This window comes from Cuculus canorus, chromosome 17 (genome assembly GCF_017976375.1).
Source record: "Cuculus canorus isolate bCucCan1 chromosome 17, bCucCan1.pri, whole genome shotgun sequence".
Lineage (NCBI taxonomy): Eukaryota > Metazoa > Chordata > Aves > Cuculiformes > Cuculidae > Cuculus > Cuculus canorus.
The window spans coordinates 14905455-14921582 of NC_071417.1; the positions used below are offsets into that span (position 1 = coordinate 14905455).

The following is a 16128-nucleotide window of genomic DNA, read 5'->3' on the forward strand; positions in this document are numbered from 1 at the left end:
AGCCCAGAGGCCGCCCGGGAGGTGCTCGGCCCCTGCTCCGCGGGCGCCCCGGGGGTGCGGGGGGGGACGGGGCCCCAGGCTGGCAGCGGTTTCCCCCCTCGAAGTGAGAAAAACCTCAACCCACCCGACTCTGCTCCCAGATAACAACTCGTGCTCTGACGTCCATAATTCAAGAGGAGACGGGAACATGCCTGGAGCTTCGGGGCATTAATCATGAACCGCCGGCCCGGGCCCCGGCTCTGCCGTGCTGGGCATCACAGGAGCAGCGCTGGCGCTGCAACTGTTTCTGCCAGGATGAAATTAGCTCTCCCTGGAAAGAGCCATCGGTTCCCCGTGTCCTGTCCAGGGCACTGAAGGGAGCTGTGTCCCCTGCGACAGCCCCACCGCGGGGAAAGCATCAGGGCAATGTCTGCAGGCGCAGGGACTGCCCCGGGGCATTTATTTCACAGGGAGGAGAGAGGGAGTCTCAGACCCACCTGCACAGCCCTACGTATTGCCAGCATCCCCGAGTGCCACCCAGACACCATCCCTCACTCCCATGTTCCGAGCACCCTGCCCCAGCAACGCCCAAGGGACACAGAACCAAAGAGGCAGCAACCCCAGCTACCAACAAGGACCTCGGCTTTATTCCAGCCCCTCGTGGTGGCTTCCACTGCCTGGCTACAGGGGCATCACAGCCAGGCGCCAGGCTCACAGAGACCTAGGTTTGCAAAATCTTCACCCAGCCAAGGTCGCGACATACCTTATGGGTTTTTTTTTTTCCCCCGTTTACCCAGGAACCAGACGTGTGACCTCCCCGTTGCAACTGCAGCAGGGAGATGCTTGTGTGAAGAACAGTGCAAAGCTGAGCCAGACTCTATGGGGTTATTGTGCAGGGACCAAGCAGGGCTAGCAGGAGCAGTGGGGTGACGAGCTGGCAGCAGCCCCGGCGTGGGGACCCACCGCTGGCTGTGGCCGCCCTGGAGGCGAAGACCTTCCGGCTGTGGAGGGGCTGTGGTGGGCGGAAGTTGTTGGTCATTTTTAGGAGTGCAGGGCCGACGGCTGGGAAGTGGAGGGTGCTGACGAACGCCTGCAGCTGTGCAGGGGGAGAGGCAGGGTTGGGCAGCTGCTCCGCTGGGCATTCCGAGCCCCCGGCTGTTCATGAGACCCCTTTTCATGTGGTCCCACTGCTGGTGGCACAGGACCCATGCATGGCCCTGCCCCAGCAGTTGCCCTCCCACCACCCCTCACCACTCTCCTGAAATCAGACCTGGAGGGTAAGGACACGAGCTAGGGCCACGCAAAGATCGGCTCTTAGGAGCTAATCGTGTTTCACCACCTCAGCTGAGCACTTAAAGAGCAGCTGGCCCATGACACCCTCAAGGAAATACGTCTACTAAGATGCTTGGGCAGCAGAGGAGAACTCACTCCATCCACCTATCCATCCACCCACCCTCCTTGAAGCCTTTTCTGAACTCCAATATGTTTGCTCCCATTTCATGTCCTGATTACCAGGGGTGGGTGGGAGAGCCCTACGGATGGGATTTCTCCCTGCTGGCATGTGGCCACAGCTCTGTTACTTAACCATCATAAAATTAAGTAATTGCCAGTAGTGTTGTTATAGAGGTGACTTTCCCTGTGCTTTGCTTAGGGGTCAGGAGAGAGGTCACCCACAGGGTCCAGCCTTTCAGGCACCAGAGCATGGGGCTGGATGTGCCAGTACCTGCTCCCGGCCGATCTCCACTGGCTCCTCGAAAATGGTCCAGACGACAACCTCACTGCAGTCAGGGGTGGTGAGGGAGCCCTGGTAGCGGTAGTACCCAGAGAGCTGGCTGGCACCTGGCAGCAGGGTGCTCAGGCGGAAGGTGGAGGCCAAATCCACGGAGTCCCCTGCAAGATGAGATGTGGGCACTCAGCATGTCCTGTGCTGGGCACATGGTGGGGACAGCAGGGCTGTCTCCATCAGCTTCCCTTCAGCCAGACGGTCCCACAGACTGGCAGATCTCTCCCACCCAACCAGCTGGGGCACAAAGTGGGGTCTTCCCCCCTCTCACACCTGCCCCAACTCACCAGCACGGGAGATGTTCCTCAGCCCTGCCACAATGGTGTTGTAGTTGGTGTTAGAGGTGTCAGAGACCTGCAGAGGGGGAGAGTAAGCAGCTCAGGCAGGGCAGGACCAGGTCATCCTGCATCTCTGAGCATCCACAGGCAGAGCTGGCTCCGCGGCACCACAGACCAGCAGGAGGATGGGTGAGCTCCTAGCTGGCAACCCCTTGCACAAAGGCAGCGGCGGGGGGGGGGGGGGTGTCATGGCACCTTTCACCACTGAGGTTCCCCACCACCTCCTGGCCCTGACCCAGCCCTCCTGTGCCTTCTTGCTCCTTGGGGCAGCTGTACAGTTCTCCCCCAGCTGCACCCCAAGCAGCCTGTTCCTCGAGGTCCCTTGCTGCCAGCAGCTCAAGCCCCTGTAGACTCACCTGGAAGAAGAAGCCGAGGACTGCCAGCCCATTGGGATGCCCCTTGGCCTCTGCCAGTGTCCGGTACTTGACGTTGATGTGAACAATGTGCAGCTGGGGAAAGCATGGACTAAATGTGTGCAACTGCAGCCGTGTGGACATTGGGGCATTAGCCCACAGATCTCCTCAGCCAGCCTGGGGTAGCTGGACTCTGAGCCAACCACCCCCAGAAAAGGCCTCCCTCTCCCATGGGTGCTTCTATGGGGCAGCTGCTCAGAGGATTAAAGCACCCCAGTGAAGCGAGCATACTTTGAAGGGGTTGGAAAAAGGAGGCCAGTGGTCCCAGGGTGCCCACTAGCCACAATGCATAAATTTTGCTCTCCTCTGGCAGATTAATATTTTAGAGGCACAGGGCCTCTTTCACCCAGAAAGATCCTGACACACTTGGCACAGAACGCTCCCACTCGCTCTTGCTTGCATTCACTGACTCAGTGTGTGGTCCCAGAGGGGTGCAGAGCCCTCCAAACCCCACCGAGCACCTCCAACAAGACAGCTTGGCCCACGCACAGTAAAGAAGAACCTTGAGTCTCATGTCAGCTGATTTTTAAGCACTCACCCAGGTGCCCTGTACAGCCACTGTCCATTTCCCACCATCAGCACAGGCTGTGGTGATGGGGATCATGCCTGAACCTGCTGGTGCAGCGTCACTGAGCCCAGTCACCCTGCTGCACGGCAGCCTCGAGGCACACCGGCAACACACATTCCCATCACACCAAGGACTCAGGCCACACAGAGAGCACAATGTGTGCTTTTTGTTGCCTACCTCCATCGGGAGCTGGTGCCCATCGAGGGTGTGCTCGGAGCCGTTCCTGGCTGGGCTGCCCCAGTGGAAGTGGAGCTGCAGCGCGCGGTACCTGCCAGGGAGGCCCCCGCCACTGATGGCAATGTGCTCAGAGGCCAACTCGCTCGCCAGGCTCAGCATCACTGCAAGGGCAGCGGAACAGGGTGAGGATGAGGGACAGCCCTGGTACACCTGGGATTGTCCTCCCCAGGCTCCATCCCAGCACTAACGCCAACCCACGAGGCAGGAGCCGCCCTGGGACCCTGCCACTGGAGGGCAGAGAGCCCCAGGAGCAGTGGCAGAGCCAAGCCCTGGCCATGACAGAGCCCAAGAAGCCAAGGCAGGGGAAGGTGCCCGGCCGCAGCACCCACCTGTGTGCCCATCATTTGTCAGCTTCCACTTGCCCGGGGGCGCCTGGTCATAGCCCTCAAAGAGGATGTCCCCAAGGCCACCATCCCGGTGCAGCTGGCGCCTGTCGATGTTCACTGGGGACTGCTTGTCACCACCACACGTGGCTTTCAGCTCCTTCCAGTGGCTGGGCCCTGCAGAGGAGGAGCAGGGGCACCATGGGCAGCCACCGCTGCCCCCAGGTGGGACACGAGGCCAAGGGTGGCTGGGTCCCCTGCACATCTACATCCCGTGGGAGCTGCCCTCCTGCTTGGCCAACCTTCCTCCCTGTTGATGAGCAGGGGCTTATCGCAGCCTCATCCATAATTCAGCAGGATTTCCTCGTGGGGCCGGGGGCTATATTTAGCCCAGCAGCAGTGTCTGTCCCTCCACACTCGTGCTGGTGGAGGACAGGCTTTTCTCCCAGCCCCCACTGTGGGGCTGCGCCACCCACCAGCCTCACAGGTCCCCTGGGCAGGGACTTGCTCTACACAGAGGGGGCAAACTACCCCATACAGCGCCTGCAAGGGAAGGACAGACAGGAGCCTCGGAGAAGTGGGGACAGAGTACTAAGGCCCATTCATAGAACACGCGGTTTGAGTTTTACCACATTTTAGCCTACCCACGCTGGTTTTACCCAGTTGTGGCAGGTCACAGCACATCCTGACCATGCAACTCATCCTGGGCTAAATCCCACATGGAGTCCAGCGTGACCACACGATGCCTATCAGCAGCTCCTGGGCTGGGAGGTCACCACGACAGGAGCTGGGCGAAGATGGGGCAGCGCCAGCAGCTGGCTGGACCTGCTGCAAACCCATAGAGCTGCCTGGGGACCATAAGCAGAAGCCCCCAAGGCTGCCACCGTAGCCAGACCACACACCCTGTATGCATGGCTCACTGTCCCCATTGTACCATCATAACCTCTTGCAACACTCATTGTGGTCCACAACTGTGGGACGTAGCTGGCCACCCTGCTGGTCACTGCTCCAGGGTGGCTGCCAGGACACCCCAATCCATCACCTGGTGGTCCCAGGGCAGCCCAAGCTGCAGGTCCCTCCAGTGGAGATGTTGACACTGGGTCTTGCCGGCAGCTGGACTGCAGTCCCATCCTGGGAACGGGAGCTCTCCCTGGCATCTCCAGCCCTGTCCACCCAGGGTGCCCCCAGACTCAGGGGAGCTCAGGGCATCCCTCCCAGCACACCACTGGCTCTGCTCCACTGTGCATCATGGCTGGGCAGCCTCTGGCTGACCAACACACCTTTACCACCCGTATTGCCCTACAGCTAGGGCCTGGGGGGGCACTCCTCCAGCAGCACTGTATCACCCAGCTCTTCCCTTTACCCACCTTCCTTTTGTGCAGACAGAACCACAGAGACACACTCATCCCCACCTCCTGCCCTCAAAGGCTCAGCCCTGTCTCCTTCCCTTCTCTCCTCATTACTCCAGGCAGCTTTTTGTCTTGAAACCCCAGGAGCTGCAGCCTGGCCGTGCCACTGCCCTGCTGGCTCCCCAGCACGGTGCTACCAGATGGCCCCACAAATTACCCAGTGCTTTCATTAAGGGACCAGTCCCTGTGGCCCTGCTGCAGGCACACGACCGGCTCGGAGCTGCCCAAGCTGCTTCCCGCCGGCCGCGCTCCCCTGCTGAAACCTGCCCTCGCCGCTGGCCGGAGGAGATTCAATTGCCGGTGATGCCAAGCGTTGGTCCGGCAGAGATACGTAGAACCCAGCAATTCATGCTTTCTGGCCACAGGCACATGCACCTAAGAGCTATAAAACAGTTGGGCCATAACGGCTGATTAAATGCTCGTTGATCCTTAATTAACCTTTTACAAGCTATTTGCATGCTTTGAGACAAGGCGCCCCCAGCCACAGTTCCCTTCCCCATGGCAGGCAGGGTTTGCCGCCTGCCCTAACAAAGCTGACCTTCCTGGTGCCGGGAACCTGTGTACTGCGGCCCCCTCGATGCCTGCGCCTCGTGGGGTTCGCTAGCAGCGTAGTTAAGTCTGGGATTTAATTTACTTCAGTTGAAAGGGGGGAGGCTGGTGGTGCCTGGGAGCAGCCAGAGCAGGCTGGAGGCCAGGGCTGAGCCTCTCCAAGGATCTCCAGTCTCTACAGCGGCACAACTGAAAGCAAAGCTCCTCTAACCATCCCCATCTTGGTGTGACATGGATGAATTTCCTCTTCCCCAAGTTGCGATCCCCACTGCAGCCTCGCTGCCCAGCTGCCCTCAGCCAGGCGCTGTGGGGAGAGGTGTGGGGCTGAGCCCCGCACCGCCCTGACACCCCGCGGCCCCCCCGTGGCCCCACTCACCACATTCGGGGTCCTGCGAGTCGTAACACCACTGCCCTGCGGGAGAGAGGAGAGCTCAGGGCCGGTGCTGGAGACAGGCACCGGCTCCCCACGCAGCCATGCCCAGCCCTGATGGCAAAAGCACCCTCATCGCAGCCAGCGGTTCCGCCAGCGCTCATGTTCATCCCAGTTATTCTCGGCACTGGTGTTTTCACACATTCTCACCCTCTTTGCCTCCCCCGGCTGCTCTGCAGGGAAACCTCCTTCAGCATTGCTCCACTCCAAGGCGGCCAAGCCCTGCTTCTTGCAGAGCTCTTTCCCCGGCTGTTGTGGGGCCGTTCTCCCTGTAACCCACAGTGGGAGCCGAGGCAGCCCCTCACCCTGCATCAGCGCTGGCTGAGGAGGAGATGAGGAGGGGCTGCTGCAGCCTTCTTGCCCTGCTTTCCCCGCAAGCGGGCCAGCAGCAGGAGGTGGGTGCTGGGGGCTGCGGCAGGCGGGGGGGCAGCGGGCAGGCCTGCACCCACATAGCAGGAGGATGGCTTGTCCCATCACTCCGAGCCATCTCAGCCAGAGCTGCTAAACTCCCACCAGCGCTGCTGCCCGCACTCAAGGCAGCTACGGGCACCACACACTTGATGCCATGTGCTAGTGCAGCAAACGCAGGGATGCTGAAAAAGGGATGCTGAGAGGATGCCGTGTGGATAGTCAGGAAGCCAGAGCCCAGCTCCTGCTGTCTGCATATCCACCTGGGCCACCAGCTCTGCAATGGGAGCCGGGGAGCGTGCCTCTTCCTCCTCAGCTCCCTATCCTGCTTCTGGCAGGAGGCACAGGGTTAGTGCCTGGTGGCAGCCGACGCAAATGGTCCTTGCTGAAGACTCAGGGGCCAGGCTAGCGGGCCGGCTGCAGGCAAGCCAAGCAGAGCCACACTCCCATGCCAGCCATGGCCACTTGGACAGCCAGGACGAAGGCATCCTGCCTGCTTCCACCCGTGCTGCTCGTGGCCCCAGCCTGCAGCACTTCCAAAGCCTTGCTACAGTGGTACAGGAGAGACCAGCCCCAAAGAAGAGCTGGAATTGGGATGGCGCAGGACTCGGAACATCCTCAGGGCAGGGGTCTCAGGCTCTCTTTCCTGACCACAGGGAAGCCAAGCTCCTGGAAGACCCTTGGATCTGCACACACCAGCCCTCACCCAGCTGAGCATCCTCCGGCAGGAGCCAAGGCAGTGCCCAGTGCCGTCAGCCTGGCCCAAGAGCAGGTGAGCACTCCGGCCCCGGGACAGCAGCGTGGGTTTGCTCAGAGCTTTCATCCTTCTTGGAGTTTCCCAGTGGTGCAGGTCTGTGAGGCAGCTGGGCTGAAGCCCAACACCCATATTACAATCCACCCTGAGGTGACCCCAGCCCAGACGCCTCCTGCTACAACAGACACCCTTGGGTGGGCTGAGACCTTCTGGAGCCCTGTGGCACAGTAGAGACATTCTCCAGTGGGGAGGAGACTGGTGCGAGGGCAGGAGACAGCTCCTGGACCAGCTCAGGACCTTCCTCCAGCCCCCAGCCCGGCATCCATTCCCCCAGCATGTGGGAGAGGGAAGGGAATAAACAGGGCTGGCACAGGCACACTCCAGCCCTGCACCCTGCCACCCCCATTCTCTCCCACCACGGGGACCCCCATCCCCTCCGGCCACCCCGGATGCAATGGGAGAAGGGTGGGCAGGCAGCGCATCTCACCTCCTGCGGCTGCTCGCACGACGAGAGGCAAAGCCAGAAAAGTTATGGCCAGCCACTGCATCCCCATGCCAGCGGCAAGGATGGGCAGCAGCGGGCACGCAGCCCCGCCGCGACACCTCGTCCTCCTCCGCAGTGCACCCGGGCAGGCAGCGAGGCTGGGGCGGGAGGCAGCGCTGCCAGCAGCCCAGGCAGCCCGGAGAAATCCTCCGCTCCAGCCTGTGCACTGCTGTTAAATATTCATCACAAGGGCTGAATTTTTAACTCCTCATCTGCTAGGAGGGAGCTGGCGGGGGGAGCAGCCCGGCCCCTCGCCAGTTCTTCCACGCTGTGCCAGGCCCCTGCCCGGGATGCCAGCCCAAGGGCAGGCAGCAGGGAAAAGGCAGGGGGCTGGCAGAGCCTGGAGATGCTGCATGTCCTCCCCTCTGAGGGATGCGGGGCGCCTCCAGGTACCATCCTGCTCTGCATCCCCAAAGCAGGGGGTGGCAGCTCCCCTGCTGTGCTCCATCCCGCACCCTGCGCAGTGCCACGGGGCCAGAGATGGGGTTCGGGGGGGCTGCTGGCAAGCAGAAGTGGCTGCAGGCACCAGCTCTGCCCCATACCCTCCCCACTCTTTGCGGTACACACCGTGGTACAGCCCCCCCCCCCCCTTCGCCAATCCCCCAGCCAGCCTCCCCCGGTCCTGCCTCCCCCAGGATAGACGAGCAGCAGCTCCCCTCAGAGATTTGATTTGAGGGGGGCAAACCCATGGGGATCCATGGGCCAAATCCAGCTCATCCCTGCAAACAGGGGGCACACAGCCCCTCCACAGGCAGAGGCCAGTGGCTGCCCATGGCACCTCGGTGCAGAGGTGGCCTCTGCAGCTGCACTATGGGGGACCCTCAGCCCCTGAGGTCAACGAGGAGCAGGACGCTTCTGAGGCAGAATTTAGCCCTTTTCCCCCTGGCTGGCATGAGTCCACATCATGCCATTAGCGGCTCAGAAACTCAGCCACACAGCACCAACAGACTGTGTCAGGGTGGCAGTGCTGGGCCACGAGCCTGGCGTGGGTCTCCTGTGCCGGCACGCACACCAGTTCAGCTCCTCCAGGCAGAGGCAGTGCACACCATCCCCACTGCCTCCATAGGGGTCGGAATCTCCCCAGCAGAGCTGCGGTGCCGCGGCGGGCAGGTGGGAAAGGGCTTGAACATAGAGGAGCGTGGCGGTGGCACATCCTCCTGGGATCCCCCTGCCCTTTCAGGCAGCAGAGGAAAAGAGGCCACGGGGCCCATCTCGCAGCTCCTCTCGCCTGCACTCAGCCCTGGCCAGGAGCACTGCCGGAGCGCTGCCAGGATGAACCAACCTGGCAGCAGCGCGAGCGCCGTGCGAAGGAGCCTCCTGCCGCCAGCTTGGCCAGGGACGGGCTCTGGCTCAGCAGAGCCACTTGGCTGCCACGTGCTGCGAGGGGACAACAGGCAGACTAGGGCTCGTCTTGATGGGGGCTCTTCAGGGCACCTTTGTCCCCCGCAGGCAGAGGCAGCCCTGGGCAGGTGCCTGTGCAGCGCCGAGCGCACGATGGGGCAGTGTCATGGGGCACAGAGCGAGGTGGGGAGCAGGACTCCCCTGAGCAGCTCTGGATCTGCGCCACAGCTGACGTTTGGCCCCTGCTCCGGGGATGAGGTAGTTTGCAGAGGGCTGCAATCATCCTTCCGGAGCAAGCCACAAAGGTGGGCAGGCGAGCAGAGGGTCTCACTGGGTCTGCACCTGCCACCGAGTGCTGCTGGGGAGGACAGGAGCTGCTCCAGCACCTGGCAGAGACAGAGACCTCCCGTGGCGGCACGAGCCCACCAAGTGGCACAAGCACCTCTGCCATCTGCCCGCAGCGGGACAGTCCGTAGAACCAGGCCACGGAGAGAAGCCCAGACCCTTAGGGCAGGGGAGCAAATGTCACCCACCATCCCGGGGCTATTGCCCCCCAGGGCACTATTTTAGGTTTCCAGACTTCTCCGGCAGTGACTTTTGGCAAGGAGGGTAGGAAAAGAGGCATCGCCACAGCGGATGCGTGGCTGGGAGCACCAACAGCACCGTGCCACAGCACATGATACGGCACACAGCAGGGGACGAGTCCCGTGTCCCACAAAGAGCCCTGCACAGCTGGAGGGGGATGCAGAGCCCCTGCTGGGCTTAGCCTAACCCCACCAAGGGCCAAGTGGTGCAAGAAAGCAAGGGGGCACAGCAAGCCGCATGGAATGGCAGCAGCAAGGCTCAGTGCCGTACCCCACTCCCGCCTGCCCTGCTCCCTGGGGTGCGCCACCAGCTGCTGGCACTGGCACCAGGCAGGAACAACCTCCGGTTTCTATAGGAACCAGACCAAACCTTGAAAGAGCTGCTCTGTACTTGCCCGTCTCTTGCTGCCGTGGTGGTGGTGAGCTCGCAGCCTATCCTGCAGATCTGCGTCATCCTTGCAGGGAGAGCCCATGTCTATCGTCCTACTGCCATGGAACTAGGGGGTGGCCGAGGTCCCCACCGACAGGCGTACTCACAGCACCAAGGGCAAGAGCCACGATAGGGGAAAAAGTGCTGCTGAAAAATAAAAATAGTTTCTTAAGCTGCAGCCATCGATCGGTTGTGGGCATGGTGCCACCCTCCCGGGAACCCCCACCATGTGCATCATCAGCAAGCGCTGCACCAGCACACAGCGGAGCTGCCAAGAATGGCTCCTGGAAGTAAATCCTGTGCTGCCAGCTGGGAGCCCAGCCCGGGGACCTGGACTAGTGGGGACAGTGGCGAGACAAGGACTTGAGCTGCCAGAGTGTGGTTCACATCACCCAGGGATGGGTGCACATAGGGTTGTGGGCATCCAGTGAAGCAAGTGCAGTGGGGAGGTGAAGTTCATGGGGAATAAAGACTCCAGCCCTTTCTGATTTTCCATTAAAATCATTGATCTCCATAATAAGCTGTTGCTAGTCCAGGGAGAAAGCTGGGAGCGGGTCAGGGAGCGCAGCCGGCACCAGCACAAAGGAGGCTCTGTGGCCAGCAGCTGTGCACTGGCCACACGCCGCTGCACAGCCCCTTCATTCATCCCACCCTGCCAGCACCGCTGGGGTCAGCGACATCTCCCCCCAACCAGCAAGACCGCCAGCCCCCCACGGCCTGGCACCCCTGGGGCCACTGCCAGCACACGGCCTCTACACACACCCAACCCACATCCTGGAGTCCCTGGTGTTCTCCCAGCGCCGAGCACCCCAGACACACCACACTGAGCACAGCTCCTAATTACCCTCCCGGTAAAATGTGCTTTGAGCTGCTAAGAGCTTATACCAGAAGGCTGCCCGGCAATGGCTTTGCCACAGCATCCAAACATCAATGCCAAGAGCCTTCCCTCCTTGCATAGGGCGCAGGGACCTGCACAGAGCCATGTGTCCCTGGCGAGCCTTGAGAGTGGCGGCTCTGCTCCAGGCTCCTGGCTGCTCCCTGCAGCCGCAGCATTGCTCCCATCCCCAGGCAACACGAGGGCAGGAGGGATCGAAAGTTGTATCTGCGCAGGGTCTTGTGGTGTCAGCAGAGCCCCACAGGGTCCCCACCGCCCCGAGCCCCTCCAAGCGCTCGGGACAGCGGGCTGCTGCTATAGGGATGCTCATCCCCGCTGAGACCGGCAGCAAAGGAAGAGCTGTATATCCCGCCACCCTCAGCTGAATCATCATCTCCGGCCAGAGCGGAGATGAAGCTCTGGGGACCGCGCTGGTTCAGGTCCAGCAGTGACGGAGGTGGCTGTGGTGGCAGCTGCCCTCGGCAGGTGCAGGAAAGGGAGAGAAGAGCCCTCCGGGGCACCCGTGGTGATGATGACACTGCACGCTGGATGGCTTTCAGCAATGAACACATCCTGTGGCCACAAGCAGGGCACAGGGACAGCCAGCAAGGCTGCAGGGACTGGTTCTCAGCCCCCAGAGCAAACACTGCAAGCCCAACAGCTCCTAAGAAAACAGTCAGTGTTTCTGATCTCCCAACCCGGAGCACAGGCAGGCAGCACAGGGCCCAGGTCCAGACAATGCAAGAACGAGCTGCCGTCCTTTCCCTGCACCCAACCCAGCCGCCCCTCTTGTGGCAGGCTGGAATCAAGAGGCCAATTTTTAATTCTTTACTTGCCCCGGGTGAAGTGGGTTTGACTCTGCACAGTTCTGGAGAATGTGATTGCTCCACTGGCACCGCAGGTTGCCTGCAGAGCTGTCACCTGGACAGGGGTGAGGATGCAGGGGCTCTGCCACCTCATGGCACTGCTTCTTGCCCAGAGCGCTCCGGACAAGGCAGGGCAGGCGCCCAGCAGCACAGCTTTCCCCGCTCCAGAGGGATGCATCCTCTGACCAGTCACATTGCTATGAGTACACACTACAGGACAAGTAAATTGCGCAGTGGCAGTGCTGAATGTACCTTGGTGGGACAAGAGTGATATCACTGTTTCCTCAGACTTGGTATTGCTCCAACCCACCGGCTCCAGCTGCAGCCTGCGTTACTAAACCAGCACAACTGTTGGAAGAGGCTTATCTTTCCAGCAAGTCCTTTTGAGGGGAATCTTCCCTGCTATCAGCCAGTTTTGTTGAATAATTTAGTCACGGGCTCTGTCAAGAGAGGGGGGCATCAGCTGGCAGCTCCCTGCAAGCCCAGGGGACCGGGGTGGGGGGGGTAAGGAGCACTGCCTCTGCAAACCCCGGCTCATTCCCTCTCCCCACAGCTCCAGAGCAAATTGTGATCGCCTGGAATGTAAAGCAGCTTGGGGTCAGTTTGAGCAGAAAGACTGCTGCATATCTCCTTGCAAGACCGCTGGGTCCCAGCACTGGACAGGAAACCCCCTGCAAGACCCGAAAACCCACTCTCGGCGAGGCGTCTCCTGCCAGCTCAGCCACGGACCACCAGGACCCTCCCTTCAGCCCCCAAACCACACAAGGGGGTGTAAAACACAACCGAGGGAACGGTACAGTACCCAAACCCTTCCTTTAGAAACTTGATGAGAAGTGTGGAGCTCAAATTTTGGAGTAGCCGAGGAGGTCAGGACAGTCAAACCTAGTCAGCCTTTTCCAGCAGCCTCCCCAGCGCCGGCTGGGCACCACGGCTCAGTGCGAGCACCGTTCCTCTCCGACTCTCCTCTCTGACACACGCTCCGACCAGCTTGGTTCATTCCCCGGAGCCTTGCTGCCCCATGCCAGGAGCTGGGGGTCCAGAACACCCCTCCCATCCAGCACAACCACCTCCTGACCGGAGGCCTGGCACCTTCCCCACCTGTTTGGAGAGGGGCTGCACTTCACCTGCACAGCTACACAGCCGAGGTTTCTTAAAATTACAGTAACATAGTTATATTCCACTGGAATTTGTACACAAAGGCACTCTGGCAGACACCCTGCTTCAAGTTAGATGCATCTGTTGATCTTTTTGCAAGATCACGGCTCATAAGCATGATTTAGCAAGACCTTCCTTCACAACGCTGAGAAATCACATCAATGCAGGAATCAGGAAACACCGGAACAGGCGATTTCTCTTACAGAACACAATTTATTTGGCATTTGGATGAAATGTTTCTCACAGCATCTTAAGAAAAAAAGAAAGATTAGTGTCAACCCCAAAGAAAGAAGTTTAAACAAAAAAACAGTGTCACAGGGACTGCATTATTATAGTATCAAATTTAAATTCTACATGATATTTCACAGAATATCAAAATCTTTTATACGCTGCCACAGTTAAGTCCAGTCACAAACCAACTACACAGAAGCCTGCAAATGCAGCATTGGCTAAAATTGTTTTCCAGGAGCAAGTAAGTAGTGTCTCATTCTCTCTTGCAGCCTCCCAGGCACTCACCTGCCCGACACCAAGGGCACGGTGCAGCGCAGCCACGCACACAGCCTGCAAGCACAGCATCTCTGCTGGCATCACCTCCAACCCACTCAACGTTCAAGCTGCACAACACTGGAAAATTAAAGCTATGTCGTACCGTAGCAGGTAGGTAACGCAGGCTGCTGTCAGGGGAAGCAGGTTCTTACTGCCAAAACCATCGATTCCAAAGAAACGCCTATTTCATTAGGAACTGGGGAATTGTCAGAAGCAAACTATATGAACTTTGATTTGCCTCCTCTTTACTAATCTGCTCTAATTTTAGTGCCTGGCTCCCAGCTTGCGAGGGAAATCTAAAAAGACATTTCTGTATATTTTGTTCCTTAGCTAGGGAGAAGAAAGATCTTTCAGCAATTGAAACAAAAAAATAGATGCATTATGGATTGTGTGAGGCAACATTGAAACTTCAATGCTTTGCCACTGAAAACCCACATCTAAACGATAACTTCTTTTAAAACAGCTTCAAATTAATTTAACATTAGATGGGAACAGTAATTACTGGTCACAAAACCATTTTTCTTCCCCAGTGAAACCTGAGAGGTGTGAACAGGCCATCACTCCATGATGCCAAACCGCCCACCGACTCAAAAGATCATCCCTCAGAAAAAACTTTCCACCTACTTCATTCTCCTCTAGGTCAGTGTTCCTGCCATAAGTGGGTAAAGGAAGAGCCTGAGCCTCGAAACTAGACAAGACTGAACGTACGCAGACAGGGTCTCTGTACATCTGAACAATAATTTTGATCTTCTAGCACAGAACAAAAACCATCGTCTTTCTAACCTTACAACACTCCAACGCACCAGAGAGAAAACAGAGGCTGCTGTGAGGCTGTGTACGGCTATCACCAATCACACCAACAGAAGGGTAATATCTTGGGCCGTCTGGAAGGAACAGCAGAGACCTTGATACAGCACCGCAGTACGTCGTAAGGATGTGGAGTCCGAGCCCACCGTGGGAGGTGCAAGCCTGTGCAGAACCGAGCAGTGTGATTTTACGACTGCGGTAAAGAACATCAAGAAAAACACGCTCCCTTGCTCACATGTGCTACTGGGAATGATGTGGTAATGCCATGTCTCCAGGTGGGACGGGAGGGACATTTGGGATGCATCAATAATTAAGAAAAATGGTGAGGAGTGAATGGTGGTGGGTTAAAAAAAAAAAAAAAAAAAAAAAAAAATCAATGCACAAGGTAACTCCAAAGACTTCATCAAGCTAATAGCAATCAAAACAGAAAGGTCTTCCTCCAGCAAGCACCAGCCCTCTGCAATCGGTGCTCAGGACAAACTGCTTACCAGTCGCCTTGCCAAGGGCAAAGAGGGTTTGCCAAGGAGTCAGCTACTGTCAAGGAAACTCAGCTTTTCCCCAGCTGGTCCAGAAGTCCGAGTAATTGTGATGTTTTCTGCTCTTACTCCAAGAGAAAGTACTCAACATGAAAAAGCTATATAAGAAAGGGGAAAAAAATTACAATTTTATTGCCAAATTAGAAGCTCACCAAAAGGTAAATGAGCTGTACTTAAGTGAGCTGCTCTGGTCAAGGCAAAATTTCTCGTTTACAGTTAAGAAGGAGGATGGGGGGAAAAGAGAGAAAATAGCAGCCTCTGTGCCAATATACAAGCTGGGGAAAGCAATGGGGAAAACATGACACTGAGGCTTGTACAAAGAAGTCTCCTTTTGGAATAGCTACAACTATGAGCCACCATGGAGTTGCCAGTTGTAACTGAGCTTATTTTCAAATAAAATTCACCACAGAACGAAAAGTAAAATAAAAAAACATCAAACGGATTCCCACAGCATTAGGAGAAGGTGAGGTAAGGTGTCTGTTCACCTCAGCCATAAAATAGCTTCAGAGACTAAACCAAGCCCAAAGGCCTTTTGTTATTGCGCTAGGATACTACAAAGAACAAATATTCCATCTGGCTTCAAAAGGAATTGGAAGTTTTTTATTTTGCACTGCTAAGAAGATATTTTTTAGGAACAGATTGTAGTAGCACAGACTTTGCATCCTACTGAAGTGTATACTATCACAGCCTGTCCTACCACAGTGCGTAGCCAGCTTAAGAGAAGTATTAACCCGAAGAGCCTAGTTTATATCCCAGTGCTCAGCTTCACCTAGCTGGACGCAGCACAAAGGTTACCTCTACAGTATGTATATATACATCTATATATTGCCACCCAGAAACATACGCACACACGCATTCGTACCTAGAAAACTAAAGAAAAATCAGTACATACAATGTATAAAACGTATGAATGTGCTCAAAAATGCACAAAACCCGCTTTATTTTCATACTTCAGAAATGCTCAGTAATTTGTATGCATGGTTCTGACTACTGCTATCCATCCACTTCATTAGACCAGGACCTGAACTCGGAGGAGGAGACAGTAAGAGATCCCGCAGGGTGGAGAACTGCTCCTCTCATTTTGTACCATTGCTGCTAGAGCCAGCCAGACCAGAGAGCAGGATGCGGGCGCTGCTACGGCTCCCGGCAGAGAGGCTTCTGGACAGTGCTTCCACCCCCCACAACTGTGATTCATGTTCTCCCAGGGATTCAAGATTGTTAGCAAGCGTCTGAGCAACAGGACACCGGATACGA

General features: G+C 57.7%; 1 protein-coding gene across 2 annotated transcripts; it reads right to left on the reverse strand.

Moving 5' to 3' along the window:
- Nucleotides 1-623: 623 nt before the first annotated feature.
- On the reverse strand, nt 624-7910 carry LOC104064443 (carbonic anhydrase 15). Of its 2 annotated transcripts, XM_009566784.2 has the most exons (8): nt 7679-7909; nt 5976-6011; nt 3648-3818; nt 3259-3419; nt 2457-2549; nt 2050-2116; nt 1703-1869; nt 624-1075 (listed from the first exon to the last, which is right to left on the reverse strand). In XM_009566784.2, exons 1-8 carry the CDS (start codon nt 7743-7745, stop codon nt 857-859), a joined length of 981 nt encoding a protein of 326 aa, XP_009565079.2. In that variant the 5' UTR covers nt 7746-7909; the 3' UTR covers nt 624-856. The 2 variants fall into 2 exon arrangements, with proteins under 2 accessions (XP_009565079.2, XP_053938464.1); XM_054082489.1 differs by lacking the exon at nt 5976-6011 and having other exon boundaries at nt 7679-7910.
- Between the last annotated feature and the right edge of the window lie 8218 nt (nt 7911-16128).